General features: G+C 48.3%; 1 protein-coding gene across 2 annotated transcripts in view; it reads left to right on the top strand.

The window, feature by feature from the left end:
• Window positions 1–17,677, top strand: part of ARMC9 (armadillo repeat containing 9) — a 542,713-nt gene that overhangs the window by 335,604 nt on the left and 189,432 nt on the right. For both annotated transcript variants that reach the window (XM_085635734.1, XM_085635735.1), the window contains exons 17-19: window positions 8,859–8,933; window positions 13,050–13,140; window positions 16,377–16,435. In XM_085635734.1, the coding sequence (XP_085491860.1) occupies window positions 8,859–8,933; window positions 13,050–13,140; window positions 16,377–16,435 (225 nt within the window). The remainder of the gene's footprint in view (window positions 1–8,858; window positions 8,934–13,049; window positions 13,141–16,376; window positions 16,436–17,677) is intronic.

Genomic DNA, 17,677 nt, shown 5'->3' with positions numbered 1-17,677 from the left:
ACATGGGCGCATCGACCTCCATGCCCAAGGTATGAGAAACCAGCCTAGCCCATCTGCCACATGTCTGGTGTCTGCGGGGGCGTAGGAAACTCATGATTGTAATAGTGTTTATATAGCGCTTGAGGAGACATCAAATCACGTTTTTTGGCGAGTAGCACGCTACCCCGGAGCCCATAAAGGATTAGTGGTGAATTAGTATAGTGAAATATGAAAGTAATTTGAGTGGTGGACATGCTAGTCAGTTATTTGGATTGAGAAGAATAGTGGAGGGAAAAGGGTTGCCTTTATATACTAGTTGACATTCATATAGTAATGCAGAACTATTAAGGGTTTTGTAAAATTGCCTTCACCTTTCAATAACTTTTGATAAAATTTGCTATAAATAGGCACAATTTAGACTACGCTCAAAGTCAAACACAGGGACAACAGGTGAGGTGTCGAAGTGCTTTTCAGTGGGTAGCATGCTAGCCCGGAGCCCAACTACTGTGGGTAGTCCGGTGAGGTCACTCTTTCAGCAGATGCGCTGGTGACTCTACAGCTGGATGCACCTCTGGCGCAGCAGCAGAGGGGCCTCTCGCGCAGCATTTATTAGCCTTAAAATCTTATGACTATAACCGGTCTGGTGGCTCAGTGGGCTAGTGCACCCACTGTAGGGATCTGTGTTCGACCTCACATTCACCGGTTCAAATCCCGGCGGATCCACTCAGTCTTTCATCCTTCTAAAGTGAATAAAATGAGTACCATTGAGTTGGGTAACAATAAACATCTGTTATTCAGCGCTATGATACTATTGGGTGAACGTGCACTTTCCAAATACACATTATGTTAGCTTTGCTTGGAGAACACGGTGCCTGCAGGTCTCCGCATTCATGTTGATTTTTGTACTGTGCTGGCCTGTCTCACCAGATTGAGATGAAAATGTCTTTTTCATCTCCTCCTCCCTCCCCATCCCAAATAAACCATATATAATATACATATGAAGAAAAGCGTTTATCTGATAGACACTACTAGCCACAGATTCCGTAACGTAGAACTATCCCCAGACGTGAGACTGGACTCAGAAAACTTTCTGTGCCCCAGCATCTCTGCGCGCCGGGGGGCGGTATCACGCGACTCCGCCCTGACGTCGTCCGCGGGTGTGACATCAGCGAGGTCACATTAGCCCCACCCTGGCACGCTGACATCAGTTTCCTTCTTTTCCGCGTGCAACGCGGATCCGGATTATATCCCTGTCCGGTTTTCAGGCCTTCTTTTCACACTTTTGTGTGGGGGGAATGTGTGCGAATGCCTTTGGGCTTTAAAGCGTCCTCGTCTTGCGCGTGTCAGATGTCGGTGATGGACCCTCATCCGATTTGTATGGGGTGTTTGGGCGAGCACCATGATTCCACGGACTGCGACGCTTGCCAGCATCTGAAGCTCCTCTCAGCCCGATTGCCCAGGTCTGGGTCGTCCCCGCGTCCGTCCCTCGCGGAGGGGTCCATGAATTTCCGCTTTCGGCATCGCCCGACACCGAGGCTGCTCGGGCGTCGCTCCCCCTTCGGTAAGTCTCATAGCTTGTCTCGGAGGCCTGGTCCCCGCTCTGCGGAGGGCGCGGGTTCTCCGCGGGACATGCGGCCTCATTCGTCGCCACCCTACCCGCCGTTTCCTGGCGCCGGGGCGACTAGGGCCCAAATGGAAGCCCATGCTGCGGCTCTGCAGGTTTCCTTGGCCCCTCCTCCTCCTGAGACGCTCGTGGATCCCTTGCCACGTGCGGGGCCTTCCGCGGCATCGCCAGCGGCTCCGGCCCCGGCACCGACGGGTTCAGCTTCAGACTCTGGAGGTGTGGTGTCGTCGGGGTGCGGCCCTACGGGGTTCCCCTCTTCGGCCCATGGCGCCTCTGCCTCGCCGCAAACCCCCGTGGGGCTCCCTGTGGTGTCGGGGGAGGTCGCCGGGACTCGCGGCTCACCCCCGAGTCCTCCTCTGTCTTCTGGGCAGGCGGCGGCCTTGTCAGAAGCCGAGCTGACACCGCTCAGGCGCTGATGGCTGTCGACCCTGGCGGCGCCGCGGGTGCTGGCTCGGGGCTGGAGCGTGTCCCCGGGTCCCTCTCGTCTCTCCGCACAGGCGGCTGCTTTGTCGGCGGTCGAGTCGGTGCCTTTTCGGCACCATTCTTTAGCCGCCCCGGAGCCGGCCCCGCTCCATTCTCCTGGGGTGCAAGTGGTGGAAGAGGTTGTCCCGTCGTCCCCTCTGGCGGACTCCAGGGCACCGTGCCGGCGTCGGGTTGTCGACTCGTCTCCAGAGGCCCCCAACTCTCCGGAGGTACGTCAACTGTTTCTCTTCTTCCCCAGAGAAGGGCCGCCGTGTTGTGGCTTTTTCCCCGGCGTCTTCCAGGGAGGGCTCCTCGCTGTCCCCACGGCCACAGCCCTCCCCAGAGGTACCTCAGGTCCCCCATTCGTCCATCAATCTTCCACCATTCCGAGGCTGGACATTCTTCCTCCAGCTGAATTCGGGGATGGTCGGCTTAGTTTACAGCCGTCGCCCACGGAGGAATTGCTCTCCCCTCGCAACGCCCTATGGAGGCGTGTGCGGCCTTTGCCAGGGCCATTTCCATGGCTGCTGGCATTTTGCACATGGGCGACCCTGCTACTCCATTTCCTAAGCACAATTTGCTGGAGGTTCTCCATCAGGGCTCTGGTGGACGGGAGCTGCTTCTTCCCTTCGAGGCTTCGCTCCATAATTCTCTTCTGGGGGCCTGGGGGTGTCCTGCTAAGGGGGATCCGGTGCCTCAGCCGCTCCTCCACCGCCACCGTCCTGCTCCGCACGACCCAGTCTGCCTTTCTTTCCACCCTTCTACTCATGGCCCTCTTCTGCAGACTGCTTTTCCTTCTTTACCTTTGGTGTTGTTTCCTCCGTCACAAAAGGCCCAATGGTTAGATTCCTGGGGGCGGAACCTCTTTGCCTCTTCTAGTGCTGCTTTGCGAGCACTTTACACGCTTTGTGTGTTGGCCAGGGCTACTTCCAGCTTGTGGGATTCCGTGGAGTCCCTTCTGTCTTCTGCCTCTCCAGGAGGTGTTCATGCTGATCTGCGACGCCATGTGATGGATGGCCGGGAGCTGGCCGCGTTTATTCTTCGTTCGGCCTTGGATGTTTCTGATGCTCTCGGCCGCACAATGGTGAGTTCAGTTGCTCTCCGTCGCCATGCTTGGCTGAGGGATAGCGTTTTCCCTGAGAATGTGAGGGAGCATCTCGTTGATCTGCCCTTTGACGGTGTGCTATTATTTAACACCCATGCGGATGCTGCCATTCAGCGGCTCCTTGCGGGGCTCCCTCCTCTTCCTCCTCCTCCTCCTCCTCCCCCTCCGTGACTTGACCCCTTTGTGCTGTTGGCTACTGGTACAGCCCCTTTGGAGTTTGTGATTCTTTGGTTGTGGTCCGCCCATATGTGTCCTCAGGATGGGCCTTTGGTGTGTTTTTTGATTGGCTGCTTGTCAAGCCGTCTGTGGTTCTATCTGCAGGTCCTTTTTGTTCTGTCCTCTGCTGTGGGATTTTTTCCCTAAGAGGTGTTCCCATGTTTTCCTGGGACGTATCATACCTTACCTTTATGTTCTGATCCTCTGCTGCGGGGTTTTTTCCCTAAGAGGTGTGCCCATGTTTTAGTGGGAAGTGTCATACCCTATGTGGGGTACTTGTAGCTATTGGATAGCTCTGTCTTGCGCTGGGGAGGTCTGGTTGCCCCCTTATTCGGGTTCTCCGCCTTTCTTGGCATCGCTGTATACCGCTGGGCGGTCTCTTGTATCTTGTCCAGGCGCGGCTTGTGCTGCTCCGGATTCCTTCATTCTCGGTGTTCACTTCGTCGCTTGACAGTTTGATATGCTGTCTGTGGTGTAGTGTTGTGGCGTTTCCGCCTTCCTGTCCGGCGTTTCGGCCTGGTCCTCTGTCTTGTGTTCCAGGGGGGCTAGGTTTCTCCTGGCTTTCCTGTGTTCTGGTTGACGGCTTGGTCTGTCCTCCATGTTCCCCCCCCACTTTTTTCTCTTATGGCTGGTTCCATTTCTCTTCATGGGTCGGTGTGTGTCTATTGTACGGCTCTTCCTTGGGGTTTGTTCTGCATTTCCGGGCCTCTGCCCTCGGCTTGCGCCTGGCTTGTTCTGGGTGCGCATCTCCTTGGTGCTGTCTGTTGTCGGCGGTGCTCGCCTGCTTGTGCTGGCCCACCGCCATGGTCCTTGTGGTGCTACCTTGTGCAACCTGCCTCTTGTTCTGCTGGGGCTTTGCGCTCCTGTGCCTTTCTTTTTCTGCTGCGTTCCTTGGCTGTGGGGCCATTCCTGCCTTGCCTGCTTCCTTGCGACTGATGCCTGTTCGGCTGTCCTCTGTCATGATGTGTCTTCCTGCGGCAGGCTCTGCCTCCAGTTCTGCCTCTTCTCCCTGGAATTGGGGTCGTTCTTTCCTCCTGGGTGCTCCTCTGCGGCTGTCTGCCCCATGGGGGTTTGTGGCCATTATACCTTGCATGGGCTTGGGGTCTCCTGGTCTTACCTTCGCCTTGCTAGGGCCTTGTGTCTCTTCCTACTGGGGAGGTTCTCTTGCAGGCCCTCCTCCCTTTTGGGTGTGGCTTGGGTATCTATTCTACGTTAAGGAATCTGCGGCTAGTAGTCTCTATCAGATGTACGAGTTACTTACCTTCGGTAACGATGTATCTGGTAGAGACGATTCTAGCCGTAGATTCCTTCACGGCCCGCCCTTCCTCCCAGTTCTGCGAGGACCTTTCCTGTGGTTTTCTGGACTCACCTCCCTCCGGGTGGCTGGTCTCCTATGAGTATCCGCTTCGCTCTGCTCAGACAGGATACTTGTTTTGCTTGATTGTTCCACCCCTTCCCTTATTGATACATGGTCGGTTGGTTCATGTGTGCTTCTGCATTCCTCCACCCTGCCTTTTCTTTGGTGTCGGGCCTGTTTTTACTCTTCTACGATTTACTTGCTTGGGGTTCTGCTTCTTTTGCAGTCCTCTGAGTTGTGGTTTTTATTTGCGTGTACTTCGGCCTTTTCGCTCCTTTCAGGGTTTACGGCCCTCCTTGAGGGTGTCGTCTGAGGGTGGATTGCTGCTCCTCCTTGTTCTGGGCTTGTTGCCCTACACTGTTGTGGGTGGTGATTGCAGTCTCTCTCTTTCGCTCTCTTCTGCTGTGCCCTTTTTCACATGCTTCTGCCTCCTGGACGGTTTTCGCCTTCCCTTGCAACAGTGTTCCTCAGTGCGGTGCTCTGCTCTTTCGCTGCTATGGCCTTCCTCGCTGTGGTCTTTTGTGCCTTGAGGCTCGGCACTTGTCCATCCGAGGCTGTTCCTCCCCCTTTGTTTCTCTTTTGTTTCTCTCTTTTCTGTTTCACTTCTTTTTCGCACACTGTTCTCCTACTCTCCAGTTTTGTTGGTGATGGCTCCGCGTTGTGGCGCGGAAAAGTTGTCCAAAGAAAACTGATGTCAGCGCGCCAGGGTGGGGCTTATGTGACCTCGTTGACGTCACGCCCGCGGACGACGTCAGGGCGGAGTCACGTGGTACCGCCCCCGGCGCGCAGAGATGCTGGGGCAAAGAAAGTTTTCCGGGTCCAGTCTCACGCCTGGGCATAATTCTACGTTAAGGAATCTGTGGCTAGAATCGTCTCTACCAGATACATCGTTACGTAAGGTAAGTAACTCGTACTTCATTGGTCTGTTAAATTTTCAGCTATGGAAACATGCGGTCACAGACGGAAATTCTTGGGAGAAAAATCTATCCATTTGGGTCCAATTCTGGGAACCAAAATTTCGCGTTCTTCATAAACTCTTCTTTCAGAATGAAGGGGTAAAGATGCCTAGGACTTCCAGCTTCAAATGAATGAAGTTACTGCCATTAAAATGAAGTTTTCTAAGAGAGGAGCCACAAGTCACAGGAGGCAATGGGCTGGAATACAGCAAACCCTGACCTTGGGGGCTTCTTATGTTTAGAGTTGGGTTGAGCCAGAGCCTGACCCACTCATTGTGGCCTTCAGAGCAATGTTGGCAGCTCAGCCTTAGCAACTTCCGGCATTGCAAGTTAGATTGCATTCTGCATTTCCCTCTGCTGCATGGGACATCCGGTGTGTGATCACACTCCATTCAAACTAATGCGGCTTGAGTGGATTTTAGCAGGCATGTACCTCCTCTGTGTGGTTCAGGTACATGGGTACACCACAAGCATTTGCAGGTATTGCGTGCTTGAGTATTCCTTTGGAAGTGTTGCAAAATGCGGCTGGTTGTTCTGCGGTGCTTTCTTGTGTCAGTCTAAACTGCTGGATTCTGACATCTTGTTCTACGTCCCTATTCCGTAGGCTATGGATCGCGTCCAATTGTGGAGAATAGGAGAGAGTCAAGAAGCAGAAGTTGGATAAAGTTACCTTCATGGCGTCTCTTTTACTCCTAGTCCACAGGATGTTTCCTATGAAAACACCCTCCTGGTAACCCATCAGCCATCGGCCAAAACCTACATTGATGTACTCCTTTTTTTAAGTGATGGGAACCTATGTCAGTTAACACAAGGAGATGATGGACGGTGCGTTGAAACTTTTCTGACACTCTCCCTCAGTCACAGATCTGGGATGAATCCATCATCATTCTTCAGCTCACTTCTCCACCCCAGTTCAGACCCAGCCATATGTAACTCAGTCTTGACCCTGTGCCTCATGGGGCTGGAAACAAGCATCCTGGGACCGGTTTCAGGCTAACAGCCCTCATCAGCCAGGCTAGCTTGAATCCAGTGGCAAAGGGAGCAAGGGACCCACGTCTGGGCATACCCTGCCAGATATTGGGCTGGACTGTTCCCATGGGGATGAGGGTCAAAATTGATTTGTATATGGCTGGGATTGAACTGGAATGGAATGGGGAGCAAAAAAATGAGAGATTTAGGCCCAGACCTCCGTACTGGGGTGAATGTTTGACATTGTTCAGCATTGTGCCCATCAATTGTTCTTTTTGCATTTTTCCCCTCGAGTGGAACGGGTATGCATAGACATTGGTCCCGTACTCTCCATGCCACTGGAGTCAAGCTAGCTTGGCTGATGAGGGGTGATACTGGAAAATCCGGTCCCAGGATGCTTGTTTCCAGTCCAGGGAGGACCGGGCTTGGCAGTTCGGGCTGGACTGTTCCCATGGGGAACAGAGTCAAGACTAATTTGCATCTGGCTGGGTCTGAAGTGGAATGGCATGGGGAGCAAAAACAACGAAGAATGTAGGCCCAGATCTCTGTACTGGGTTGAATGTTTGACATTGTGCAGCATTCTGTCACTTGTGACAGGAGTCACGAGGCTTGAATCCAGTTCGAAAATGTGACATCCCTTGCGCACCAGGAGTCGAAGATGCTAAAAAAGACGTCGAAAAAAGTTTAGTCAAAAAATTACTAAGGGGCAAGCTCTCGCCGGATCTGCGCTAGGATGGTGTGGAAAAAGAAAGAACTGACGTCAGTGTGCAGGGGCGGGGTCTCAGTAGGCATCGCATCGTCATCTCGGCAACCATGACGCCGATGTCGGACGCAGAGTTGACCGATACCGCCTACTGATGTGCAGTGGTATTGCTGAAGAAAAATTCTCTTGATCCAGTCTGACGCTTGGGGGTAATTCTAAGGTAAGGAATCTATAACTAATAGTCTCTTACAGATACATCGTTACTGAAGGTAAGTAAATTGTTCTTTGGGTCTAGATCTCTGTACTGGGGTGAACATTTGACATTGTGCAGCATTCTGTCCATCAATTGTTCCTTTAACCTATGTCAGTTGCCATCTGCAAGGTAGATGGATGTGTGCCAAAATATTACTCACACCCAAGTGGTACCAGCACTCAGAACTCATGAAATGTCCAACCCTGCCAGTGGGTGGCGCAGGACGCGCAGCTTGATAGGGAAAGAGAGCCTACAGACCAGAAGAAATTGATTCACCATCAAGGTAACTTTATGCAATTATTGTCTAATTTAGTGATGATCATAGTATTGATCTCAGTAGGAGAAAAGGCTTAAGTAAGCCTCCTGGGACTTGAACCTGTGATCCACAGGCCTCAGCGCTGCTACTGAGCTACAGTCCCTTGAAACTTGTGACGTAGGTGGCTTGGGCACTACACCTTCTGCAGGAGCTTAAGTGTCTGGGAGGGATATAGAGCTGGTGGAGTAACACTGTTTAAAATGTAGGATCCAGACGATAACAAATGTTCACTGGATAGGGTGGTCGTAACCTTAGTACCAGGGAGAATGCGCCAGACAGGAACACAGCAGGTTGTCAATAGGAACACAGAAGGTTGGCAATCCAAAAATCGGAAAGATAGGACTGGACTAAGGTGATTACTCTAGCTTCTGAGAAGGTGTGAAGCAGATCTTGACATGGAGTGAGGAACACCACCAAAGCCAAGTAGATGCTTAGGTTTTAATGGTAGGTGTAACCCCACTCGAGGATCTGCTTAGCCTGAGTGGCCTTTAACTAGAGTTTCCTCTGATAATTCAAGGGCTGAGAAACAGTGGCTTTGCAAGATCGCCTGTAAGTTTTGCTTTCTCACAGCTTGTTGGAGGTAGCTCAGCGGTGGGCAGTCTAGACATATGCAGGAGAGTTTTAGTTTTCAGTGCTTTTTTTTAGAGCCTTGGGCAAAATGTTACATTTCTGTCTGTGTTTATGCGAGAGCGAAAGACAGGATCTGTAGTATGTCATAGGGTTATCCGAGTGTGACCCGGCTGCTTCTGTGTAACAGTTTTAAGGATAGATACCTGTATTACACAAGTTATGATGTAATGGAGTTACCCATATCTTGGCCAAATGGGTTTGCACCTATTAACCTGGGCAATGTGTGACGCATACGAATGTCAAACACTCCTTGTTGTAACTGAGTACCTGCGTGTTTCCACCCCTTAGATACGTCCCTATGTCAATGGAGCCCTGTACAGCATCCTTGCCGTCCCATCCATACGAGAAGCGGCTCGAGCAATGGTAAGAGATAGGACTTCGACCAGAACAGCTTGGAGAGAAATACCTGTTTTCACTTCAACGAGAATGTTATGTGGTTTGTAAATTGAGAACAGATTAATCATTACAAATTCCTGTAATTATATACACGTTCTATGTCTTTTTATAAACCCTATCCGTCAATGCACAAGGAGGGACCTGTAACAGAGAAAGAAAATCCACCAAATGATGGCGCGATGCCAGGGCACTGTTTTGGCAGCTCTTTTCTACCCTCTGGGTGTTTTATCGTAGGTTGGATGCGTCTTGATCATGACATCCTTTCTTTGTGTGTGGCCTTTTTCTTTCACGGTTCTGTGCACCACTCAGCGCCATCTGCCCCGTACGACCACAACGAAATCCGGATCTGAACACAATGTGGAAGATACAAAGCGCCAGATGTATCAACATTAGGAATTGCAATTTCCCAATTTTCATTATATCTGAATCGCAATTAGGAAAGCGCTATTCCCAATGTATCAAACCCTCGTGAGTCCCAAATCGACCTACCTCATGAATATTAATAAGGTAGGTTGCAATAAGTGACAGACTAAGAATTGCTGCTATCACAAGGATGGTGGCCTGCTTGGGTCAGCAGACCCCCATCTCTGTGATAGCTTTTGTCTTTTTTATGCATTCCATTCTTAAAGGAAAACGAGATATGTTTCAAAAAAGAAAATGAAACTTTTAAGTTTCATTTTTTAAGAGTAGGCAGTGATCCCTGAGACCACTGTATGCTCTTGAAAAATATTTTGTTTAACATTTTCAAAGGGGAAAGGGCCTTTTGGGGACTCCTCGCATTTGCAAATGGATAACAAGCAATTTTGAAATGGTGGTAAAGTGCTCCCGTTTCGTGACTGGAATTTGGTCACACAACTTTAATGTATACCTCTGTGATTCCGTTTTTGGAAGGGACACCCTAAACACACCCCTTTCAAGTACTGAATCGGAATTGGGGGACCAGCAGGCCTTGGCCCCCAGTGCTCGTCACAGTCAGAAGTCTTGCCAAGCTTCTTCTCCGCTCGCAGCCCGACTGGCTGCTCGGCAGACGACAGATCTGCGGGTCAAGCTCCTCTTCCTATAGTCCACTTCCAGACCGCAAATGTGATTTAGGTCCTGAGTCTTTGGAGTTTTTATATGCTGTTAAATCCTTGTGATAGGATGTTTGAGAAGAAGGATCACTAGCGACTATATTGTTTTTTGCATTGTGACGCATTGCTTTCTCATTTGAAAAAATCAATGAAAACATTTTTTTTAAAATCTTAAACAGAGCTGTACACCCCAGCGGATTCAGGGGCAGGGGGCCAATGCGTTGCAGATCTTTATTCAGTCTAGTTGTGAAGGGGTTCAAATCGAGGTTCCACACCAAGTCTGGCAGGCAGGAGATGTAAATGCGTAAATAATTGAAGGAGAGGTGGTGCTGTGGGATTGTGGCACACCAGGACCAGGCATCTGGGTCGCCCTCCATTGGTACCAGGACTTAGATTTGATGACCCGAAAGCCAAAGGCGTCACCATACAAGTGGCGAATCTCCAGACACCGGGTGCCTGAGGACTGTGGGTCCGCTAGGAATAACAGTAAGTCCGCAGCATACAGTGCCATGCATTCCTCTAGTCCTCCACCTCTCAATGACCACCCTGACCCTTGCATCACAACAGTTGAGATGGGCCAGGGGTTCAATCACCAAGGCAAATAGAAGAGGGGACAGCCCTGGTGGGTGCCCCTGCATATGGGGAAACGTGGTGAGAGTGTCCCATTGACCTGGACCCGGGAAGCGGGATTAGCGTAGAGAAGCCCCACAACCTTGCGGAAATAAGGATAAGGCCCACCCCTGCAGCACCGCTTCCAAGAAGGACCAATCCACGGTATCGAAGGCCTTTTCAAAATCCATAAGGAGCAGAGCTGTGGGGTGGGGGACGTGGTGTGCCTGGGAGAGGGCAACATGGACCCTGTGGATACTGTGTCGGGTACTTCTATTTGGCATTAACCCAGATTGATCTGTATGAACAAGATAGGGCAGTGTCCGGGTAAGCCGGGCAGCCAAAAGTTTTGCAAATATGTTGGCATCCCTAGTTATAAGGGATATGGGCCTAAACGATGAGCACCTGTCTGGGTTTTGACCTGCTTTAGTGTTCACGGCAATCATGGCCAGGATGTTCGTGAGGAAAAGGGGTCAAAAGCGTTTAAAGTATTCAACTGGTAATCTGTCCGGACCCGGTGTCTTCCTGGAGGACAACGCAGACAATGCCTCTCCAACCTCCTCCACTGTGAGTGGTTAGTCAAGATCTTGTGCCAGAGACCTAGGGATAGGGGGCAACAGAATGTCGTTGAGGATTGGGTGGCTAAGCTTCTGTGGAGATCCGGGGGCTGCCGCATAGAGTGTACCGTAGTAGTCCACGAAGGCTTGTGCCACTTCAGAAGCTTGTTTATGAAGACAATATGCTACATCTCAAATTGAGGGCACTATCCTAGAAGCTAACTCCCTAGAGACAAGCCAGTAGAGGAGCTTGCCGTATTTGTCTTTGTGCTCATAGTTGGTGGAGGCTCTCCAGCACTGCTGGGCCTTCTCCAGGGAAATCTGTTGTAACCTGTATCTCGCCAGTGCCAGCTCAAGATCTAGGTTGGTCGCGGGCCGGTGATGCAGTTGCCTTTCTAGATTGAGGATCTGAGATTCTACGTCCGCCGTCTGTGACTGCTTGAGCATTTCTTTGCTACAGGGTAGCCCTTAAACAGCCCTCTGAGAGTAGGTTTGCCTGCTGCCCACAGCGTTCCGGCAGATCCCACAGTGCCTTGATTGGTGTCATAGAATGCCTGAATTTGTTTGATGAATGCTTGTTTCTGTTTTGTTTTGCAGTTCAAAGTAATCAAAATGCATTGGCCGGGGTCCTCGTCTTCCAGTAATTATTCACTGGGGGTCCCCGGATTTCAATCATTCAGTGGGGCCCTCGGGTAAGTGGGGGGTCCACAGGAATCAAAAGGTTAAGAACCACTGGCATACATCAAACCCAGATCTCTAACAGTGGAAAGGTGGAGAATGTAGAGGAGTTCAGCAGCTGCAGGAAGACTTACTTGTGGGAAATAAACTGTAGGTTCCCTGCCTTTCCCCCACTTCTGTGATCCTTTGTGGGTGGGTGGATAACCATTGTCCTTTAAGTTTAGGATGTGATCACTGGCAGTTATTGAGTTATCCAAATGATTTCTCTAGGTACATTATTATTATTAATTTTTAACTGGGGGGTTGCGCTGCATGAAATTATTTTGTACAGACCGTTGCAGCCTTTTGGATCTGGACAGCCGTTGTAGAACTTTCTTGATCACCAGAACCACCGTACCTTCAAATAAATGTGAGACCTGCTCTAGACATATGTTTTGTAAACAAGGTTGAGAAATTCTCATTTCTAGCTTTATTGGGGTGTGTGGTTGGAGCTGATCTCTCAAAAACAGAATATGTGTTGATCCTATCTGGATTAATGGTTCATCATAGTGAATTTGTTACGCCTATCACACCCTCACCAAGATCATTCATTGTTATTTCAAATTTCCCGGGTCACTTCCTCGTTTCAGAGACCTGCAGTTTTGGAACCAGATATCACTTGACACTTTTTGCAAATGTTCGTGCTTCCATCTAGATTTCAGTGCAGATTATTAGGTGGGACAGACCCCACCCAAGAATCCCTTTTGAGCACATTTCTCCTTGTTCTTGATCTTAGTTTCTCTCTATCTTCTTCTGAGAGGCTTGCTCTTCCTTCCTAAACATCTCTTAAGATTAGGATGCACATTGATTTACCTTAGCCATCTGATACTGTAGAGGATGGACAAGAGGTAGAACTCTACACACTACCCCTCTTCTCACTTCTTATGGTATCGCACACTGAGTTTGTTGAACATGTAAATTTATGGGAACAATAAGATTTGATTTTGAGAAATTGAAAGTGCTGATCCCAGGAATAATATAAGAGTGTGAACACAAAAGTTATTTAGTAAAATTTACCAGATACAAAAAAATCTCAATATTTTTAATTTCATTTTCGCGAAATGCAAATGTATTAATGTTGGTAAATACATGCTAACCCAAGTCACCCTCTCTATTTCTAATTCTTGAAGGGCATGGAGGAGATGTTGCGATGTTTCATCAAGGAAGGAAACGCTGAGATGAATCGTCAGATCGAGTTCATCATCAAGCAGCTGAGATCAGGTCAGGAAAAGAAGCTTCAGCCAGTCCTGACATTTGATATTTCTAATGTGTGCATGCCTGTCTGTGTGTGTGTGTGTATTCCAACCTGCATCTGTGTGTCTTTTATTTTGTGAAACTTGCCATACTGACCACCAGTGGATGCAAATGGCACTCGTCCAATCTTCCCTGCTGATTCTTTTTTGGCAGTGACAGGACAATTATTGAGAGGCGGCTTCTGGAGTATTAAGGTGATCCATGAAGTAGCCCTAAATTTAGAAAGGTTTAGATACAATGCTGCAGAGAAATGAAGACCCCTTTAAGCAAACTCCTTCCTTCTTTCTAGTAGAGGTCTTTATTTACATTCCCACATGCTGTTCTATATTCGCAAGGTGGGCCCGACTGTAAACAAAAATCAACTCTAGCCAATAAATTCATGCTACCCCTACAGTGCATTTCACTGACAGAGCTCGACTTTCTGAAGAGAAAGGTCAGGTAGTAGGGCGAAGAGGGTTTCAGGAGAGATGGAAGGGAAAGTTATTCCTTCCTCACCAAAAAAAGTTCTGAATAATGTAGGATATTACAGTTGAAGTTTTTGGATATATTACTTAAGCCAGTACTTCATTGCAGCTGGAGGTTGCAGGTGGTGCCTCACAGCACTCATTTCTTTGGATCAAAATGTATTTTTCCTCCTAAGACTTTGATCCAATGCAAGAGAGAGAAAGAAAGAAAAACAGAAAAGGGGAAAGAAGAAGGAAGAGAAAGATAAAAAATATTATGACAAAGTGGGGAAGGATGTAGGAAAAAGAACATGCAAGAGTGAGATAAAAGGACAAGGAGTTTATGGTGATGGAGGAACGAGGCACGAAGTCAATTCAAGACTACGGACTCTTGATATTTGGTACCTCTGTCAAGAGGGCACCAGCACTTATTATCTTACAAATTAAGGCCTGCTTAAAATATAGTGTTCTTCACAGGCATTTGTACCGTAAAAGAAGTAAATATCCTAATACATTTGAGTCTGCCACAGTAACCTGGCGCAATTTTTCTCTACGTCATCAAATTGTACATATGCCGTTAAGAAAATTGTCTTCACAAAAATATATATATTTATAAGGTATCGCAGGAGAAACAATACATATCTGATACTTTTCCAAGCTTGGAGGAAGTAGACAAGTTTTAAATTCTGTGCCCATTACTGATCCGTTTCAAGATCTAAAATACTGTCACACTTGGCACCATTTGAGTCAGAATGCTGTCATCTCCCAGGAAGTGTCTAAATTGTATGTGAATATTCGAGTATTGCTTAGATATTCTAGCAACAGCAATTAAAACTCAAGTTTCTGTTCAAATATACCCAATGTCTGTTAATAGGATTAAGATACTGCTGAAACATGCTTCAGTATTCTCCATGTGGATCCTCTCAGTGTGATCACTAACTAGCCTGAAACATTCGTATTACCTGTCCGGTTACAGATCGGATCCTGTCACCGAAGAGATAACGTGTCAATATCAGTATCACCCCCAGCTTATAAAGCACACCTTGCCATTCCATAGTGTGTAAAAAACATTTGGCCACTTTTGTTTCAATTTCTTTAAGTGCCGGTGTCCTGCCCTTTTCCCATATTACCCCAGCATTTATTTTGCACTTGACTCCACCTCCTTTCCTCAGAATGTAAAACACTAACAGTTCTAAATAGCGACTTCCCTCATGTCCTGTTCCTTGTCCATTTTTACCACATTCTCCTCCTCTTGCTCCCTTTCCTCTTCTAGTTCCATTGCACATTCCTCTTCCTTTACCACAAGGCCTGGGCTAGCAGGAAATGATGAAGGGTGGGACTGTCATCTCAGATCCTCTCTCCAGTCTCCATCGTTATTTATTTATTTAGTTCCCTCAGTCCCTTCGCCTCCTACCATCCCCACTCATTCAGGGCAGTGGAGCGAAGAAGAAGCGGTTTTAGGGGATTAAATACTTCATCATCTGAACCATAGTTCATCATAGGTTGTGATCCTGAACAATCAGTATTCAGAAATTCCCAGGCATCTGGCCTTTTTCGGTCTTGCGCTTCCACCATGATTGCTGAGTAATACCCCTGAGCCACTGAAAGGCCTGGTTGCCCAGTTCTGCCAAGTTCAAAACATCAGTACAGTATTATTATCTTCTAGATTTTCTAGAAATCATACATTAACATGACATAATACTTAACCATCTCTGTGTAGCAAGCCCAACGTGTGAGATGCTCTTAAGCACATATGCAGGTATGAAAAGCTCGGGCACTGTACATCCACCCTTGCCAACATGCCCATTTTCGTGTTTTTCTAACCTTCCCACCGTGGCCTCAACAGACCAGGGCAAACACAAGGAGATGATGGACGGAGTGATGAAACTTTTCACCCCTAGTCACAGATCTGTGTTGAGTCCATCGTCGTTCTTTAGCTCACTTCGCCACCTCAGTTCAGACCCAGCCATATGCAAATCAGTCTTGACCCTGTGCCTCATGGGAACAGTCCAGCTCGAACTGCCAAGCCAGGTCTTCTCTGGGCCGGAAACAAGCATCCTTGGACCAGTTTTGGGGAAACTCCCCTCATCAGCCAGGCTAGCTTGAATCCAGTGGCAAAGTGAGCCCGGGACCCATGTCTGGGCAGACCAGGCTCATTGGAGCTGAAGCATGTGTTTGCATTGCTCCTCCAGAGATTATTTTGTATGGCATATAAAGTTATTGGTAAACATTGTCCTGCGTTTCCTGTGTGCAATAAAGACCAATTTTTTGTAAAGATATATCTGTGACTAGAAATGGAGTTTGAGAGTGGAACAAAAATATAAATTAGTTTGAGAGTCAGTTGTGCATCAAATAATGTGAATTTCAAACCTAGTACTTCCACCATTGGTAAGTCTTGATTATTGGATCTAGATGTAGGTAGGATTTTTGCTTTGTTCTCTTTGTGTAGAGTCCGTCTGGTTCCACCTGGTGTGAACATCGAAGGTGGTCAGCTGGTCAAGTCTCGCTGTGGTGCAGTCCTGCATGCCTTCACTATTAGCTATTGATGTGCAGGCAGGCGTGAAAAAAGGAAATTGTGGTCATTACTGCAACTGCCAACAATGATGCTACCCTTACTAGGGCATTAGGGAACTCACTTAGATGTGTACAAACTGCAAAGGAGGGGTTACCTGTGCCATGTGGGGGATTTCGTGATCCAAAATTAAAAAAAAATTCATATTGTACTTTTTAGTTAACCTGGATGTTTTTATTTTTATTTAGAAGAGGCACTTGATGCTGATCCCGAGTCAGATGATGAAGAAGAGGAGGACGATGATGACGTAAGTTATCTTATTCTATTCAACATTGAACAGCAAGTATTTATCATTTGAATCGACTTTTAGCATTGGTGGGGTTTCTCCAGGGTGCTCAGGCCACAGGACAGTTCTTGTACAGAAGAGTTTGGTTCTGTGTGGGACAGTGTCATTGGATTGTAAAGAGGGCAATGGCCTTGTAAGTATGTGCATCGACCTCTGATATTTCACCATGTCATCTTGGACACACCATAATAGAAAGAAATAATCAGTAGGCAAGCATTCACTTCTGCCTCATAGCTCTTCAGCATTGTGCCTGGGCATGCATGTTTTGATGTATATGCAGATTTTACCGAATGCCTGTCTTCTAGAAGATGTCATTACTCCCTCCTGCTGATGATTGCAGAACGTGTTGTTTTCTTGGACTGATACCATCCAACAGGAGCAGCTGTCTAGTCAATTTGATGCTTTATCAACCTACAGGTCATGGCTGTAGTGGTGATGCACTGTTGCCCTACAGACGAGAGGAAACGTATCCTGGAATAAGGAGGTGTTTTTTGATTGGCTAGAGTTAGGGATTTGTGGTGTCTTTCCGTATGTGGCAATGCAGAGTGTATGTTTTGGAGTGATATTGTGTACTCCTGCCGACAACGGCTGAAGATTAGATCAAAGGATTGATCAGCCCCGTGATTGATGTAATGTCCTTCTATATGTGAGGGCTCCCGCTGTGGGCACAGCCCGCCACTCCAAGGCATTGCATTGCCTCCTCCAGATCTCACTTCGCACAGCAGTCCTACAAGGACAATGTCCTTCCCGTTCCAGGTACCACATCATCCCCAGTGGTAAAGTATTTCCCCCCTATCCAAGTCGGAAAACGCTGTGTGTTGCGTGTGTGCGGAGGGAGTTTTGAGAAGAAGAGGAACAGATCAATGGACTAAGCTCCCCATACTGTGCTGTCGCAGGTCTGTACAGAAGCGCTGCTAGTGGTTGAATTGTCCTTCTTGGTCAGGGGTTTCTTGGGCAGGTTCCCTGCCACCGTCCCAGGAAAATGTGACAAAGCCATCCCCTCTTCTTCAGTAGATCCTGATGGGCTATGACTGCGCTTTTGAGTTTGTGCCCCCTTATCTCAGTGAAGTACTCATTCAGTTCACCCCTGGTGTTACCTGAATCCATCCTCAGTCAAGTCCTTCTGCATACGGTTCTCCACGCCTGTAACTGTATTCCGAACAGTCAAGCCTGAGGGGTGTCTCATTCATTCTAATCATCCCA

The sequence above is a fragment of the Triturus cristatus genome, chromosome 11, assembly GCF_964204655.1.
Source record: "Triturus cristatus chromosome 11, aTriCri1.1, whole genome shotgun sequence".
NCBI lineage: Eukaryota > Metazoa > Chordata > Amphibia > Caudata > Salamandridae > Triturus > Triturus cristatus.
Note: the sequence above shows the minus strand (reverse complement) of the source record. Positions and strands in the feature narration are given on the sequence as shown.